Below are 18,139 nucleotides of genomic sequence, written 5' to 3'. Positions count from 1 at the left end.
GTTTACAGTTGTGCCATACTCCTTCCATTTCTGAATGATGGCTTGAACAGTGCTCCGTGGGATGTTCAAGGCTTGGGAAATCTTTTTGTAGCCTAAGCCTGCTTTAAATTTCTCAATAACTTTATCCCTGACCTGTCTGGTGTGTTCTTTGGACTTCATGGTGTTGTTGCTCCCAATATTCTCTTAGACAACCTCTGAGGCCGTCACAGAGCAGCTGTATTTGTACTGACATTAGATTACACACAGGTGCACTCTATTTAGTCATTAGCACTCATCAGGCAACGTCTATGGGTAACTGACTGCACTCAGACCAAAGGGGGCTGAATAATTATGCACACCCCACTTTGCAGTTATTTATTTGTAAAAAATGTTTGGAATCATGTCTGATTTTCGTTCCACTTCTCACGTGTACACCACTTTGTGTTGGTCTTTCACGTGGAATTCCAATAACATTGATTCATGTTTGTGGCTGTAATGTGACAAAATGTGGGAAAGTTCAAGGGGGCCGAATACTTTTGCAAGCCACTGTATATCAGTGAAAGCTATCCACTTCTGCAAGGAGAGGGGAATCATGGCACTTACCTTCCATCCCCTCTGCACCCATAAACCTCAGCCACTGGATCACAGTGGCTATGACCCATTTATGAAAACGGTGAATAGTGCAAGTGTTGCCTGGATGAAGATGAATTCTGCCAAGACTATGATCATGTATTATATTCCAGGGATTGTCAAGGCTGCTCTGCCTCCAGCTGCAACACCCAAAAACATTCCATCTGGTTTACAGTCCACAGATATTTTGCCCTTCAATTCTGACATTTTTGAGGAGTGTAGCTATACACCGTCACAAGTCACAGACCGCCCAGAACCAGGTCCGTCACTAAGATTTGCAAGTTCCCAGCCATGCTGTCCTCCAACTCACCTAGGGACTTATGACTTCCTTACTATTTATGTCCTGTCCTCTAGATGAACCTAGTACCTCAGGATTGTCTACAGCTCAGACATTCAATTCTTCAGCTATATGGCCATTTTTAAAACCAGAGACAAGAAAAAAGACTGGCAGGATCAGGAAGAAGAGGCAGTCTGAAATGATCATCAGTACACCAGTATGGGGTGGCTGTGGCTCAGGTGGTAGAGCAGATCAGCTACTGATTGGAAGGTTGGTGTTTCGATCCTCCAGTCTGCATACCAAATATCCTTGGGCAAGATCCTAACCCCAAGTTGCTCTCCGATACGTTCATCGGAGTGTGAATGTTTATTAGTTTGCACTTGAGTTTAGAAGTGGTTGTATGAATGGGTGAATGAGGCATGTTGTATACAGCACTTTGAGTACTCCGGGAGAGTAGAACAGCGCTATATAAGAATCTGTCCATTAACCATTTAAAACAAGCACTAATGGAAGTGGACCAGAAAAGAACCAACATTACAAGAAAGAATATCTCAGGAAAAAATCAAGGTGAGCAGAAGAAAAATAGAAATATGCCAAAAAAAATCTTAAACTAACGCTGAAGATTCTGAGACCGCAGATGACAAAACCTTTGTGTTGTCTGTCTGGTTTTGTTAACTCAAAGCCAGAGGTAGTTTGGGTAAAATGTAAAATCTACAGTTTTTGGGTCCACCAAGCCTGCACTCCAGGACTGCCAACATCCCCTGTCAAGCTTTAAATCAAACCTATATGTTTTTCACACAGGTGCATTGTACTAACTGTTAGAGTATTTGTAGTGTCATGAAAGTTTATTCTAGTGAACTATTTTACACACCGACACCACAAGAGTGTGTTTGAGTTTTGGCCAGTCACAGAGAGAGAGGCGGACACTGTTCTTTTTTTCCAATAAACCACTTTTTTGAAGCTTGTTCTCTGGTGTAATTTTAATGTTAACACATGAGATCTGTGGTATTCTTGCAGGTCTCATTCATAGTAAACAAACAGGATATTTTGTTTAAAAGTTTGAGAACTAGTACAAAAATTCATTGAGTTACAGATGCTGAAGCACAATGTGTTACAACCATACATGGCTTTCCTTATATACGAACGTATCCATTTACCATCTCTTTAAATAGAGACTTTGTTATATAAGTTGTATTTCACCAGTGTAAGTCAAGTCCTTTGGAAGAAATGAGAGAGAAAAAATAAAGGTTCCCAACTAAAAGCACCCAGGATGTTTGCTTTGTTGTCTTTATGTACATTTAGTAAAATATCTTCTTATTCAAGGAAAAGAGCCAAGACATGAAAAATACAGGTGGGTGGATACTTTTGGAAAATATAGTAGATATATGAGGAAACAAATCTAAGGCAGCTTGAAGGGTTAGACTGGCAGCGTGGCAGAATATCAAATTTACAGGATGTGTTTGGTAGCAGTGTGTGATATTCTGAAAATGTAATCTTGAATTGATATGAAACCTGACTGGTCTAAGTGGTGGTAAAGTTAGGAGCTGCAGCCATTATTTGTGTAATGGATTTACATATGTTAATGATATTCCTGGTTTTCCTTGTTATAGTGATGAAAGAGAATGCAGGCCATAGTCCTATTTTAGTGTTTTTTTTTCACCTGGTTCACTACAGTTTTTTTATATAGCACCAAATAATATGACCAAATCAAAAAACAGTTGCCTCAAGGTACTTTTATTGTAGAACAAAGATCCTACAATAATCGAGAGAAAACACCAACAATCAGACAATGTCCTATGAGAAAGCACCTGGCAACAATGGGGAGGAAAAAAACTCCCTTTTAAAAGGGTACTAGCTAAGAATTATGGGAAAGAAGCGAGCACAGATAGACAGGACAAAAGAGACACTAATGGGGGCAGACAGAGATGAATTGTAATAATTACTAATGATTAAATGTGATTTTGGTGCGTAAACGTGCGAAGATAGAGTGAAGAAACTGATTTTGAGGTAATCAGTTTCTTCTGAAACTCAGCTGCTTACAGTGGATGCCTGCTCCCTCCCTGAGCCTGGTTCTGCTGGAGGTTTCTTCCTGTTAAAAGGGGATTTTTACTCTCCACTGGCGATACATGCTTGCTCATGGGGGATTGTCAGATTGTTCAAATTTTCTTTCTAATATTGTAGGATCTTTATTCTACAGTATAAAGTATTTATTTAAATAAAATAAATTCTAACATTAATATGTAGAGGTGTATTACAATTTATGCCAAAAACATAAAGATGTATCATATCTCCAGTTGCCAGTTAACAGTCTATTATACTGGGAGTTTTCATCCTTTTTTCGGTGTGTCAAAAATGTAATTCTCAGCTAATTGAACCTTCCACTCAAACTTAATTAAACTTAATCTTTCTATCAGTTTTCTGTTGCTCAGCTACAGAAATGGGATAGCAAAATATATAGAAATTTTGAATGTGGCATTTACTGTGTCAGTAATTCTGTTGAAGTCAACAAAGAGGAGAGATCGTAGTCTGTCTAAAATGTAACTTGCCTTTTCAATGCATCGGTGGAACTTTAAAACATTGTGGGTTTTCTGTACAGTTTGTATGTGGGCTGAAGGTGAGCAAATTTCCACCAGCTCTTATGTCAATCAATGCCATACTTTACTCTCATTGGCTTCACATGCTCCCCTGGAAGTTCAGACAAGTTTGTCTTGGGTTCTGCCACTTCCCTTCGAGCATGGTTGTTTCACACGTAGTTGCTCAAAGTCACTGAATGTCATTCACTTTCAGCAGCTTCTGATCATCACATCAATATGAGCTGCTTGACACCTGAGTCTGAAGCTCCGAGAATAATGAGGGAGGTTAACCCCTTTTGGTTGTAAGGGTAGCAGAAGTGAGCAAAAATGTCAGCGCGTGAGGTATACATAGCCCCCAGCGGATTTCTGATCTCTGCACCCATCTTTGGGTGCGTGGATGCTTAAGAGGTTAACAGAAGTTGCAATGATTTCTCGCTGGGGCTGTAAGGTCACATTGTATTTGACTGCCCAACAACCTCAGCTTGCCAACATAAATTAACAGTCTAGTTATATGAGCACTGTGTAAACTGATGATACTTCACATCACTTTACCCAAATGAGTGAAATCTGTAATACCTTAGCAATAACATTGATAATAGAAATAATAATGCACCATTAGGAAGAGCCAGGTCTTAGATAGCTGAAGCCCCCTGTACTGCTGCTGAATTGTTTTGTTCTTTAATTGTATTTCGTGAGTGAGTGTTTAAGAAGAAAAGATGTCTGCCATTCTTTTCTTCTTCTTCCTCTAGTCCATTTATCTGAGGACAGGGCTATTATTCTCTATTAGAAAGATTTTTGTCTCTGGAAAACAGCTCACACAAATACAGCTCACAGATAGTGCCTCGCCTGTCACCTCTGTTCATTTTAGATAAAAGCCATTGTATCCGGGCTTTTAATAATGTGTTGTATTATCCTGCCTTGTCTCTGCTCCCTCTTTGAAGACAGTCATTGTTGGAGTTGTTAGTCATCCAGATTTCGCTACCAGTGAGAAATGCAAGCAACATTATTCTGGCTCTATGAAATTATTAGACATGGCCTATTTAAATTAGAACAAATATTTTGTTCCATTAGGAGCTGTTTGTTAGATTCATTGTTATGCTTAATGCTAATAAGGGCATCAGTCCTGGGAATGTTTGTTTATTTTTAAAGGATTGCTGCAGCATTGCGCTCTTGTAAAGTTGCTGGAGGTACAGTTTCATTGTTTTAGAACTTTTCACGTGATCATAAACTTTCTAAGAACTACCTGGCTAGCTTTACTCTGCTGCCTTGCTCATTTTTACAGTGAGTCTTATCCCGTCGAGGTGGCTCTTCTATGTTGTGGTGTGTGTTTATGGAGTAGCTGTTTGGTTTCTCCAGTACATACACTATGTTGCTTAGTTTGTGTTTGGGAGTTTTCTCCTTGGGATGAAAGAGTTCATTTACATGTATGTTTTCCTTTTCTGGGATGTTCTTTTGCCCAGTGTTGTAGTATTGTTCCAAAGGGTGATGGGAGTCAAAGAGTAGATGCTGGTCTGTGTGCGTGAGCTTCCAGTAAAAGTAAATGTTGAGGCTTCCAGAGTCCTCAATGCGCTCAGCACAGTCCATAAATGCCAAACTATGATCCTTTGTGTCTTCCCTGGTGAACTTTATGTTTCTATCCACTGAGTTGATGTGAACAGTGAAAGATTTTGATTTTAACCCCAGTGGCATCCACATATCTTTACGTGGCTAGGTTCTGTCTGTTTGAAAGAGCCAAGAGCTTTACTTATCTGTAGACACCCTTGTTGTATTTAAAATATTTGGTTGTAAGTATCTGGTCTAACAGCATGTAAATCTAATGCAGCTTGTTCTTTACAGTGGTCCTTTCTCTTATTTTTAGATATATATTCCTCTTGACTGTACATATTTCTCCTGTTTGCCATTTATTCCTGCTGTCGACTATTCATATTTTTATTCCAGCACAGTTAGTGTGGAGCACCCACAATTCTTTTGAATAGAATAGAATTCTATTCTATTCAGGAGTAAAGTTCTGTTTTGTAAGGAGCTGGATGCTGTTGTCTTGTTGTGACAGTCTCCACTGCCTTAGTGAAAATGTAGGCCTCATTAAAGGACACTCTGGTTTCATCTGGATCCAGTGATCCAAGTTTTAGGTCTGTAGAGTTTTTAATGGGGTGTGTTTTCCACCAGGGGGGCTAGGATGGTGGTGAGATGTTTGGAAATGTTGTAGGTGGCTGAGTTTATTGCTAACAATGCACTTCTTGTGCTACATACTGGCAACCCCGTGAAATTGAATCCCTCTTTCTAACAGTAGGTTTGTGAATGGCTGTGGGATTAAAGCACTGAAATTTATTTATTTATTTATAATAGGCTGACTCTTTTTGATACACGCTGTTTATATACATGTGTCTCAAAAAAGTGTATAAAAACATGTATGGTTTGTATTGATAGCACAAATGAGATATTGCAGGGTTATTGAAAGGAGGCACTCTCTTCAGTGTTCATTTATTTTGTTTGAATATTATTGGAGGGCTGAGTGCTGGGGAGAGGTGCGGCCCTACTACTTCCTCAGCAACTTTCTGTGGGCAGTCACTGAGGAAGTCCTTAATCCAGAGGCAGATGGAGTGTAGGAGGCTGAAGTTGATTAAGTTTGTTACCAGTCTGTTAGGGATGAACAATGATGTGGGTTTTGTAGATAATTCGAAAGCTTTCTGGGGAAAACCTAACCTCTTGTTAGGAAAGATGGCATCCATTCCACTTTGGATGGAGCCGCTTACATTTCTGGAAATCTGGACAAATTTCTTAAACCACCTGAAAATATGACTAGCCGGTGTTGGGTCCAGGAAGCAGAGTTGCAGTCTTACACGCCTCTCTGCAGCTTCTCTCATGCTGCTATCCCACCAAAATCCATCCCCATAGAGACTGTGTCAGCTCCCAGACCACCGAAAAAATTAAATCAAAAATCAGAAAAAAAACCACTAAATCGCAAAAAGGCAACAACATAGCATCTTCAGCTATACCAAAGAGTAAATCAGTACATTATTAAACATCAAAAACAGGATGTGTCTTTTCTAAGTCCCTTTTAGTTTATGATTTAATATTTGATAAACAAATTGATTTATTCTGTGGGCTGGTAAGAGCAGGATGATTGTTAGTTTAAATGAGTCAACATCACCGAGTTATACTAACCCTCAGAATCGTCAAAGCACAGGCTGATGAGGGGCAGATATCTTTCACTCTCTTTTATTAATCAACCATAGACCCAGAAAGACTTTTAATTCTAACTGTTAGCCTTATCCAAAAGATTTCCAAAGATTCCCAGTTTTCTTTGTTATACATCATCCATCTAAATATTGCTCAGTTTCTCTCTGATTTCTCAAGCTTAGTACTTACTTCAGATAAAATAATTATTGTGGGTGATTTGACAAATATGGCATTTAACATTTTATTAGACACATCTGAATGAAAATTCAGATGGAAAAAAACTCCTTTTTAACTGGAAGAAACCTTCAGCAGAAGCAGGTGGCCATCTGGGGTGGCTGTAGCTCAGGTGGCAGAGCAGGTCAGCCACTAACCAGAAGGTCGGTGGTTCGATCCCAGGCTGCATGCTAAATATCCTTGGGCAAGATACTAACCCCATGTTTGCCTACTGGTGGTGGTCAGAGGGCCCGGTGGCGCCAGTGTCAGTGCGCCCCAGGGTAGCTGTGGCTATAATGTAGCTTGCCATCACCAGTGTGTGAATGGGTGGATGACTGAATGTAGTGTAAAGTGCTTTGGGGTCCTTAGGGACTAAGTAAAGCGCTATACAGATGCAGGCCATTTACCATTTTTACCATCTGCCGTGACTGGTTTGGGGTGAGGGGACAGATAGGACAAAGACACACTGTGAAAGAGAGCCAGAGATAAATGATAACTAATGATTAGAATAGAGTGGTTTATAAACACATAGTGAATGAAAAAGGTGGGTGAAGAAGAAACGCTCAATGCACCAATGAAATGACACCTCAGTAACTTAGAAGATCTTCATTTAGTTTGGAAAAACAAGAGTTTGTTGCTCTATTTTTAAAAAGCCCTCTGTAAAACTAGGACGTCTTACTATTCATAGGGTCTTTACCCTACAATGTAAAGTGCCTTGAGGCAACTATTGTTGTGATTTGGTACTGTATTAACAAAATTTGAATATGATTGAATCACTGATGGAAGAAAATAAGAACAGTCCCACGTTGCTCCTCTGCACTGTAGCAAGACTGACAAAGTTCTGTTGAACCAAACATTCCTTTAACCTTAACTAGTAATGACTTCATGAATGTCTTCACAAATAAAATTTGAAACATTAAAGTAAAAATGATTCATAGTCATACAGACGTATCAAAGTCATACAGCTACTTCCAGTGCTGTTAATATTTATATAGACTTTTTCTTTCTGATTGAGCTTTGAGTTAACTGTAAGCCTGCAAGCCGTAAACATGTCTGTTACATCACATTCCTGCAAGGATGCTCAAAAAGTCCTGTCATTACAGCGATCCAATCTTAAATATGATCAGTCTATCTCTATTGATGGGCTACGTACCTCAAGCCTTCAAGATGGCGGTAATTAACCTCTTAAGCCCCAACGCCCCCTGATACGGGGGCAAAAGGCAGGAGATCAGGTAGGCTTGGGGCTTAAGAGGTTAAACCATTGACCCAGCAGTCTTAGCTAATTATAGGCCAATCTCCAACCTTCCTTTCATATCAAACATCCTTGAAAGAGTAGTTGTCAAACAGCTAACAGATCATCTGCAGAGGAATGGCTTATTTGAAGAGTTTCAGTCCGACTAGAACTCATCACAGTACAGACAGTGTTTTCTCTCCAACGTTCACACACTAATACTCTAGTGATTCCACACAGAGCACCTTGGGGCTCAATGTCTTGCCCAAGGATACTTTGGCATGCTGGATTAGTCAGGGTTCAAACCAGCAACCTTCCCTGATGACCTCTCCTAGGCTGTAGCCACTCCAGTTGCATTTGGACTTTTTTAGTTTTGCAGAGTTGATGTTGAAACTGTTCATGGAAACTTGGAATCGTTTTGGTCAGTGCAGTTTCTGGTGCAGCTGCATTGTTACAGCATATTAAGATATTGGCACATAAAAAGAAACTAACACAGATGTCAAACACTTTTTGTATGTATTTTGTATGTTCATTTCTATGTTTTTTCTCTCTTCAAAGTGTGCTGAACATGAAGCAGGCCATTGTTCTGGGCCAGTACCTGGGAGCCTTCAACCTCATGGACACGTTCAGGGGGCGCTCCAGGAAACAGGAGTGACGGAGAGGAGAAGCAGTTATGAAGAATACCTAAGATGGAAGGATGGATGCATTAAAATTAACATCAACAACAATTTAATTGTTAACCCTCAAATGAATTGTTTATTGGTGTAATATCAGGGAGCAGCACATCTCAGTATAACAAGCCTTGTATTTTAAATCTCAACTTCCCAAATGAATGAATGTATTTTTAAATGTGTTTTTAAATTGCATTATTATTATTAGTGAATCATTGTCATTTTACAGTCTGTGATATAATATGTCTATTAACAGGAAATACAAAGACCACTCATGGTGGTCCTTTATATGTTGTTTTGTTAATGCATGCTAGTCCTCATAATTTAATCTTAAACTCTGCATCAAATGTGACGTTGTCGTGAATGTTTCCTGACATTTCTGAAATTGCCTTTGTGTAGATTGTTTAACACTGACAGTTTCCATCGTAATTGTCAATTAAAAATGCTTATATGATGTTGCTACCAGATTTAGTGCATTAATAAAGAACATCCATTTACTAAGACGCCTCTTCAGTGAATGTGCTATATTTGGAAACCTTTAAAAATGGCATCAGTTGAGTTTTTAAACAGACGCACCATGGACCTGAAAATGGGAGGCCCAGGAAAAAAGAGGCTGACGCTTACATTTAGTTGTTCATGCTGTTTAGTGTTTACCAGCTGAAATAGTTTCTCATCAAACACCAAGTGCCAGAGCTAAGCACTCAGGAACAATCAACTTTAATAAAGGAAGGAAGACATCTTTCAAAGGAAGGAAGACATGTAATTTCTCACCCTACTAAGGTTAATAGCTGTTGGTTCAGATTACTTAAAACTGCAGTTTGTTCAGGCTGGAAAAATCATTTTCTTTTCAAGTACGTCTTTATTTGTAAGTAACTTTACAAAATGTTGAGGCATTAAATGTCGTGTGTTGAAGCAAAAACTTGAGACAAATCTTTGAAGTTGAGACTTCCAGCTTGTGCAGATGCACCAGTGACTTTGAAATAAATGTGGTTTTTCTGTAGGCCTGAAGCAACTCTTTATAACTTTAATCTGTAATATAACATAGCAGGAGACACGAGCACATGCCGCTCTACTTAAATCTGGTCTTTGATGTAACACGTGCATACATATGTGTGTGTGTGTGTGTGTGTGTGTGTGTGTGTGCTTGCAATACTACCACTCTCTGCACCGACCTAGTGTGTCAGATCTTGTAATTATGTCTTCATTCCACGTATTTTACATACAAGGGCCATGGGTAAACACATGGCTCGGTGCTCTCACATCCTGTAAACTGTGTACAAGAACTCACGAATCTGCAGGTAAAATCCAATTTCAGATTTTTCTTTAAACGTTCTGAAATTCTCTGGTCCTCGCCTGCGTACAGTTGCCTTTTTATGAATTCGCTTTGGCATTGAAGGACATTCTGTGCTCAGTTTACCCAAAGCTATTGCATTGGCTAGTTACTCATTTAGTGCTGTTTAATGATTACTTTAAATATGACTGGAATATTTTCTGTCACAAACTTTCCACATCCTCAGTCCGATCATTCTGGCAGCTGCCCAGATCCAACCCACACGGGTGGATCGCTCTGTTCGGCAGGTTCATGTTGATCTAGAGAAACGTCTGCAGCAATTGTAGTGAAAATAATTGCATTTGCCCTTCTGCTCTTTTCTCCATTTATGCCAAACAGCGCTTGCATCAAGTCATTTGAAAGTGAGTTGTGTCTTAACCTTGTATGCAGAAAGTGATAATTCATTCCTCCCTTCAATAGATAATATTATCCCTACAAGCAGCCAACTTAAAAGAGGAAAAATTAGTTCACATCACATTGCTCACCCCCAAAATTATAAGAAAAAACTCATAATCATGCATCAAGGAGCTCTGGGCTGCCCCCACACCTGACTGGAGGGAGCCTGTTTATAAGTGGATCGTTGTTCGAGTGTGTGTGTTTGTTTGTGTGTGTGTGTGTGTGTGTGTGTGTTTGTTTGTTTGTTTGTTTGTTTGTTTGTCTGTTTGTTTGTTTGTTTGTTTGTGACTCAGAGGTGGTTAGAGTGTCCCGAGGCCTCTCACATAGAGCTAGCTTGAAAATAAATGGATGGATGTGATCCAATGGATGTGAAATGGGAGAGGAGATGGGGCGGAAAAAGCAAGCAACTGTTTGTAAACACTTTGAAATTCCTGCCCTCAAGCTCCAACTTTTCAAAGGCTATTTTATCACCATTGTGGGCTGTTATATACGGAGCCCCGCAAGTGACATGGGAGAAAAAAAAAATTAAGATGAACATTTGCGAGATCTCGCAAAACTAACTCGGGATCTCGCAAAACTTTTAGCCGCATTCGGAGGCCGCCAGCTCGAAGCCGACTGGGAGGTTGAGGCACGATGTGCCGGGAGAGCGGTGTTCCCCCCGGCTATAGTAGGTCTCGACCTCCCATTAGCTTCGAGATGGTGGGTGTCAGACGTCTCTGAAAACGTCGGAGCACTTTTGCAAATATGTGATGTCTTGTAAATCGAGCAGATATTTGACGTTTACACAGCTACAGTCACGCCTCAAAATATCTTAAAAGTTTATTTTGTGACCGAGAAAGAGTAATATTACAACTAAGTAGCTGCTGCCATAGTTGGAATTCAATTTTTGCGAGATCCCAAGTTACCTTTGTGAGATCTCGCAAAAGTTTTGTGAGATCCCGAGTTTGTTTTGCGACATCTCGCAAAAGTTCATCTTAATTTTTTTTTCTCCCATGTCCCTTGCGGGGCTCCGTAGTTATAGACGCCCCTCAACTAGTAGTGAGGCTTTAATTTCACTTAGTGGAAAAACGATCTACTTTAGATTTTAATGAAATTATTCTGACCGGAGATTTCAACTGGGACTGGTCGTCTTCTGCCTCAGTTTTAAATCTATGTGTGATTGATATAATCTCACACAACTAATTTACAGCACAAATCTTAAATACCTAGGAAAATTGTCACTTATTGATTTATTTTTAACTAACATGTCACATAAATATTCTCACACTGGGATTTTTGCAAATGAGATCAGTGACCACTGCTTGGTAGCTGTAGTCCGACGCTCCTAAAATCAAGACCACAAATAGTTTTTAAACAAGATTTTAAGCATTTCTTTGAGTAAGCTTCTCTTTTTTAAATAAAAAGTAAAAATAAAGAATAAAAATACAGAAACAATCCTTGGTTTTCTCGTCAGCTCTCCAGTCTCCTCAAAAAAAAAGGGATGCTGCCTGGACTCAGGCCAGAAAAACTCAATCTGAAGTGGATTGGCTGATTTTTAGACAGCTCAGTGACTGGATGAAGGAGAGAAGTAACGTCGGCTACCCACTCACTTTTCACCCAGAGAGCTGCTGCAGTTCTGATACCAACGTGTTCAGCTTTGAAACACAGACCAGCGGTCAGGTTTCTGGAGAGGACAGGGAAGGCCGAGGACCAGGACGAGATTCCGGTCTTGACAGATGGCGAGCCAACCACTTTGAGGACAAATCACTACCACAAAGAAGATACACACATCCACACTCATACATTACATTTACAAGGACCTTTGACGTCAGCTGTTGCCAACATAACTCTAAATTCTTTAAAGGGCCCCAATGAATACTTTTTTTTTGTTTGAGTGTGCACACTCTTCATTTCACACTCTAAGCTGCGATGATTGATTTTGTAATTGTATCATCAGAGCTGCACCCATATAATCTGGACACTCGGGTGACGAGAGGTTCTGAGCTTTTAACTGATCACCATCTGGTGGTGAATTGGATCAGGTGGTGGGGGAGGATGCTGAACAGACCTGGCGTGCCCAAACATATAGCGATGGTGTGCTGGGAGCACCTGGCAGAGGCCCTGGTCCACGAGATCTTCAACTTCCACCTCCAGCAAAGCTTCAACAGGATTTTGAGGGGGACTGGGGACATTGAGTCCGAATGGACCATTTTCAGCACCTCCATAGTCACTGAGGCAGTTAAACAACAAATTAGTGGCAGGGCCCCTGGGGTGGACGAGTTCCTGAAGGCTCTGGATGTTGTAGGGCTGTCATGGTTGACACACCTCTACAATGTTGCGTGGAGATAAGGGGCAGTACCTCTGGATTGGCAGACTGGGGTGGTGATTCCCATCTTTAAGAAAGGGGGCCAGAGGGTGTATTTCCACTATACACACTCCTCAGCATCCCCAGGAAGGTATATGTCAGGATACTGGAAATGAGAGTCTGTCCATCAGTTGAACCTCAGATACAGGAGGAACAATGCGGTTTTCGATCTGGTCGTGGAACACTGGACCAGCTTTTTACCCTCTCAAGAATACTTGAGGGTGCATGGGAGCTTGCACAACCAGTCCACGTCTTTTGTGGACTTGGAGAAGGCATTTGACCTCATCATAAATCTCATATCTGTTTTTTGGAGATGAAGCGGTTCTGTTTGCGTCATCGGGTGATCGCCTCCAGATCGCACTGGAATGGTTCGCAGCCGAGCATGAAGTGGTGGGAATGAGAATCAGCACCTCCAAATATGAGGCCATGGTCCTCAGCCGGAAAAGGGTGGAGTGCACAATCCGGGTCAAGGACGAGTTCCTGCCCCAAGTGGAGGAGTTTAAGTATCTCAGGGTCTTGTTCACGAGTGTGGAGAGACGGTGGCGGGAGATCGACAAACGGATTGGTGCTGCGGCTGCAGTGATTTGGACGCTGTACCGGTTTGTCGTGGTGAAGAGAGAGTTGAGCGTAAAAAAGAAGCTCTCAATTTACCGGTCGGACTCAGGTGCAGACCAGCTGAACTAGAGTTAAAGTCACAACTTTATTTTTGAACACACTGCATGAAACTATATACAGTGTACGGGGGCGGGGATTTCCAGGGGTCCAGGGATTTCCAGGGGTCCAGGGGAGAAAGGGAAGAGGGTCCAAACACACTCCGCTCGTTCACTCCTCTCACTCCTCTCACTCTTCTCGCATTTGTCTTCAGCACCCACACCCACTCCACACCACGCTAAACTAAGAAATCACACAAGAAACAGAGATTATCAGAGCTGTGCTGACAAGTGTTACTCAACGATCCAGCGCAGACCTCAGTTTAAATAGCATCCCAGGAGTCAAGGTAATCAGGCAGATTCACAGCAGGTGTTGGGCCAAGGGCGGGAGCCCAGCTGAGCTCCGCCCAGGCAGACAGGTGAGAGACAGGAGAGAGAGAGGGAGAGACAAACTCCAAACAACATGTGGCCTGGAAACTAGGTCAACCAGGGAGACACGGAGATCATGACAGGTGTACGTCCCTACCCTCACCTATGGTCACAAGCTTTGGGTAGTGACCGAAAGAACAAGATCATGGATACAAACGTCGGGAATGAGTTTTCTCAGAAAGGGTGGCTGGCCTGTCCCTTTGAGGTAGGATGAGGAGTTCAGCCCTCCGGGAGGGGCTCAGAATGGATGGATGGATGGATGGATGGATGGGCAAATAAATGCATCAAAAAGGTAACTATTTTCTAAGACAGAAACATTCGACCTGAGGCCAACTCCAGAAAGTGTACTGACAAAACTGATTGTTCTTGCAGTTAAAACAATATTTGTAAGCCTCACATATTCATCTACTGAGAGATCTAGAAAGTCCCCATTGATTTTCTCCAAATCAGAATCAGAATCAGAATCAGAATCGTGTTTATTGGCCAAGTATATGTGCAGACAAATACAAGGAATTTGGTTCCGGTAGATGGTGGCTCTCAAGCACAGCAATGTAAAAACACACACACACACACACACACACCTATATGTACATTACGCATGCATACACATACATACACAAAGCTGTGTAAACCAACTATAAATAACTAAACTTATGTACATAAAATACAGAAATGAAATGAGGTGGAATGAATACTACAGAATGTACATAAGGTGCAGTTGCAGTCTGGCAGTGGGAAGCAGTGTGACAGGTCAACTGTTTAGGAGGGAGATGGCGAGGGGAAAGAAAGTGTTCCTGTGTCGGGTGGTCTTGGTTTGCAGGCTTCTGTACCGTCTGCCAGAGGGCAGCAGGTCAAAAAGTCTGTGTCCAGGGTGTGAGGGGTCTGTGACGATTTTCCCTGCCCGTTTCCTGGTTCTTGAGAGGTACAGATCCTGGATGGAGGGCAGGGGGGAGCTGATGATCTTTTCTGCTGCCCGTACAGTCCGCTGCAGTCTGCTCCTGTCCTGTTTAGTGGCTGCACCATACCAGACTGTGATGGAGGAGCACAGGACAGACTCAATGACTGCAGTGTAGAACTGGATCAGCAGCTCCTGTGGAAGACTGTACTTCCCCAGTTGTCTCAGGAAGTACATCCTCTGCTGGGTCTTTTTGAGGATGGAGTTGATGTTGGTCTCCCACTTCAGGTCCTGGGAGATGGTGGTACCCAGGAACTTGAAGATCTCCACAGTCGACACAGGGCTGTCTGATATGATGAGGGGGGGCAGAGTTGGGGGGTGTCTCCTGAAGTCCACTGTCATCTCTACAGTTTTAAGAGTGTTCAGCTCCAGATTGTGCTGACTGCACCAGAGTACCAGCCGCTCAACTTCCTGCCGGTATGCAGACTCATCACCATCCTGAATGAGGCCATTGACGGTGGTGTCATCTGCAAACTTTAGGAGTTTAACAGCCGAGTTCTTGGAGGTGCAGTCATTAGTGTAGAGGGAGAACAGTAGTGGTGAGAGGACACATCCTTGAGGGGCACCAGTACTGAGGGACCGAGTTTCAGAGGTGATCTCCCCTGCCTCACTTGTTGCTTTCTGTCTGTCAGGAAGCTGGTGATCCACTGACAGGTAGCTGGAGACACGCTGAGCTGGGAGAGTTTGGAAGAGAGAAGTTCAGGCACGATGGTGTTAAAAGCCGAACTAAAGTCCACAAACAGGATCCTGGCATAAGTTCCCGGGCGGTCGAGGTGTTGCAGGATGTAATGCAGCCCCATATTCACTGCATCATCCACCGACCTGTTTGCCCGGTAGGCAAACTGCAGAGGGTCCAGCTGGTGGCCTGTAATGTCCTTCAGATGGGCTAACACCAGTCGTTCGAAGGATTTCATGACCACAGACGTCAAGGCGATAGGTCTGTAGTTGTTCAGTCCTGTGATGGTAGGTTTCTTGGGAACAGGGATGATGGTGGAGCGTTTGAAGCAGGATGGAACTTCACACAGCTCCAGGGATCTGTTGAAGATGTGAGTGAAGATGGGAGCCAGCTGTTCAGCACAGGTCTTGAGGCAGGAGGGTGAAACACCGTCTGGTCCGGGGGCTTTCCTGGGCTTCTGTTTCTGAAATAGTCGGCTCACATCCTCAGTGTGTATTCTGAGTTCCAGGGAGGAGGAAAGGGGGGTGGGAGGTGTGATGGAGGTCGTTGAGTCTGGATTGGAGAGGGTGGTGGCGGTCGTTGAGTCTGAAATGGGAAGGGTGGTGGTGGTCGTTGGGTCTGGATTGGGGAGGGTGGGGGTTGTCGTTGAGACTGGATTGGGGAGGGGGAGGGTGAAGGGGGGAGAAGTGGAAGGTGTGTTGGGGGTCATTGTCTGAAGCAGTGTCTCTGGGGAGGGGAGGATGAGGCGTGGGAGTCTGTCCGTCTCAAACCTGCAGTAGAATGTATTTAGCTCGTTGGCCAGGTCTTTGTTTGCTTCAACAGTGGGTGGGGGGCGTCTGTAGCTGGTGATTTCCTGCAGGCCCCTCCACACTGACGCAGGGTCGTTGGCTGAGAGCCGTTCTTCCAGCTTCTGGGAGTAGATCCTTTTAGCTGCTTTGATCTCCTTGGTCAGTGTGTTCCTGGCTTGCTTGTACAGGGCCCTGTCACCACTTCTGTAGGCGTCCTCCTTAGCCTTACGAAGATGTTGGAGTTTAGGGGTGAACCATGGTTTATTGTTGTTGTATGTGCAAAAGGTCTTTGTTGGCACACACACGTCTTCACAAAAACTGATGTATGATGTCACAGTGTCCGTGAGCTCATCCAGGTTCTCAGATGCAGCTTCAAAAACAGTCCAATCAGTGCAGTCAAAACAGTCCTGTAGTTCCTGCTTTGCTGCGTTAGTCCACTTCTTCACAGTTTTGACTACAGGTTTGGCACGTTTGAGTTTTTGCCTATAAACTGGAATAAGATGGACCATGCAGTGATCAGAATGTCCCAAAGCTGCCCGGGGCACAGAGCGATAGGCATCTTTTAGAGTGGTGTAGCAGTGATCCAGTATGATGTTGTCCCTGGTGGGGCAGTCTATATGCTGTCTGTATTTAGGGAGTTCGTGGTTGAGGTTTGCTCTGTTAAAATCCCCAAGGATAATTGTAAAGGAGTCCGGGAATTTCCTCTCCAGGGTGGTGATCTGGTCAGCCAGCTCGCACAGTGCGTTGTTCGCGTTGGCCTGAGGAGGGATGTAAACTCCGACCAGCATGAAGGAAGAAAACTCCCGCGGTGAATAAAACGGTTTACAATTGATGAAAAGACTTTCCAAGTGTGGGCTGCAGTGTTTCTGTAACACTGTGACATCAGTACACCAACCTTCATTAATGTAGAAGCAGACTCCACCACCCTTTGTTTTCCCTGAGAGCTCCGTTTCGCGGTCCGCCCGGTGAAGTTGGAAGCCCGGCAGATTTAAGACAGCGTCTGGGACACGCTCACTGAGCCAGGTTTCAGTGAAGCAGAGGGCAGCAGAGCGTGCAAAGTCCTTGTTAGTCCGGTTTAAGAGCAGTAATTCGTCGACTTTGTTTGGAAGAGAGCGGAGATTCGCGAGGTGAATGGAGGGGAGTGCCGTGCGGAATCCTCGCCGACGTAGTTTCACCAGTGCACCAGCGCGGGTCCCCCGTCTGCGTCTCCTCCAGGAGCCACAGAGAGCTGCTGCGCCTCCAACTAAAATCTCCAAAAAACTTTCCGGGTTTGTGAAAAATGGATAAGAACTATAGTGAGACGACTGCCTGATGTTTAGCAGTTCATCTCTGGAGAAAGTGATGTGGTCTGAGTGACCAAAAGCGCAGAAAATAAACAAAAACAAGAAAAGTGCGAGAGAGCGCAGTACCGAGGCTGCCATCCGCGGCGCCATCTAAGTAGCTTGATGAAAATAACCAATAAATCCAAAACATGACATTCATAATCTGATTATAATTTCACTCAGTACTGTTTACAATGCAGGAACACACAATGAGCTTAAGCTTCAGTGGCTGTGTCTGTGTTTCTATCCTGGAAATATCACCCTCTCAGGTGGGTTTTGGCTCCACCCCCATGAGAGGATGGATGCATATTACTAATAGGTGATCACAATACTATTTTAGCTCAACAGTGTGTTATCACTATAAGATACACCACATATAAAATGACAGAGGCCCAATATTAAATATGTGTTTTCAACTCAAGACAATTAAAGTTTTAAAACAGTTAGAAAAATACCTTCTGTATATGAAAAAAGATGCTCATCATGAGTTATATA

General features: G+C 42.9%; 1 protein-coding gene across 2 annotated transcripts in view; it reads left to right on the top strand.

Annotated features, from left to right (window-relative positions):
• LOC134616929 (epidermal retinol dehydrogenase 2-like) overlaps positions 1 to 9,239 on the top strand; it is a 30,433-nt gene extending 21,194 nt beyond the window's left edge. For both annotated transcript variants that reach the window (XM_063462024.1, XM_063462025.1), the window contains exon 7: positions 8,642 to 9,239. In XM_063462024.1, the coding sequence (XP_063318094.1) occupies positions 8,642 to 8,738 (97 nt within the window). In that variant the 3' untranslated portion in view covers positions 8,739 to 9,239. The remainder of the gene's footprint in view (positions 1 to 8,641) is intronic.
• Positions 9,240 to 18,139: the final 8,900 nt, after the last annotated feature.

The sequence above is a fragment of the Pelmatolapia mariae genome, linkage group LG18 (genome assembly GCF_036321145.2).
Source record: "Pelmatolapia mariae isolate MD_Pm_ZW linkage group LG18, Pm_UMD_F_2, whole genome shotgun sequence".
Classification (NCBI taxonomy): domain Eukaryota; kingdom Metazoa; phylum Chordata; class Actinopteri; order Cichliformes; family Cichlidae; genus Pelmatolapia; species Pelmatolapia mariae.
Note: the sequence above shows the minus strand (reverse complement) of the source record. Positions and strands in the feature narration are given on the sequence as shown.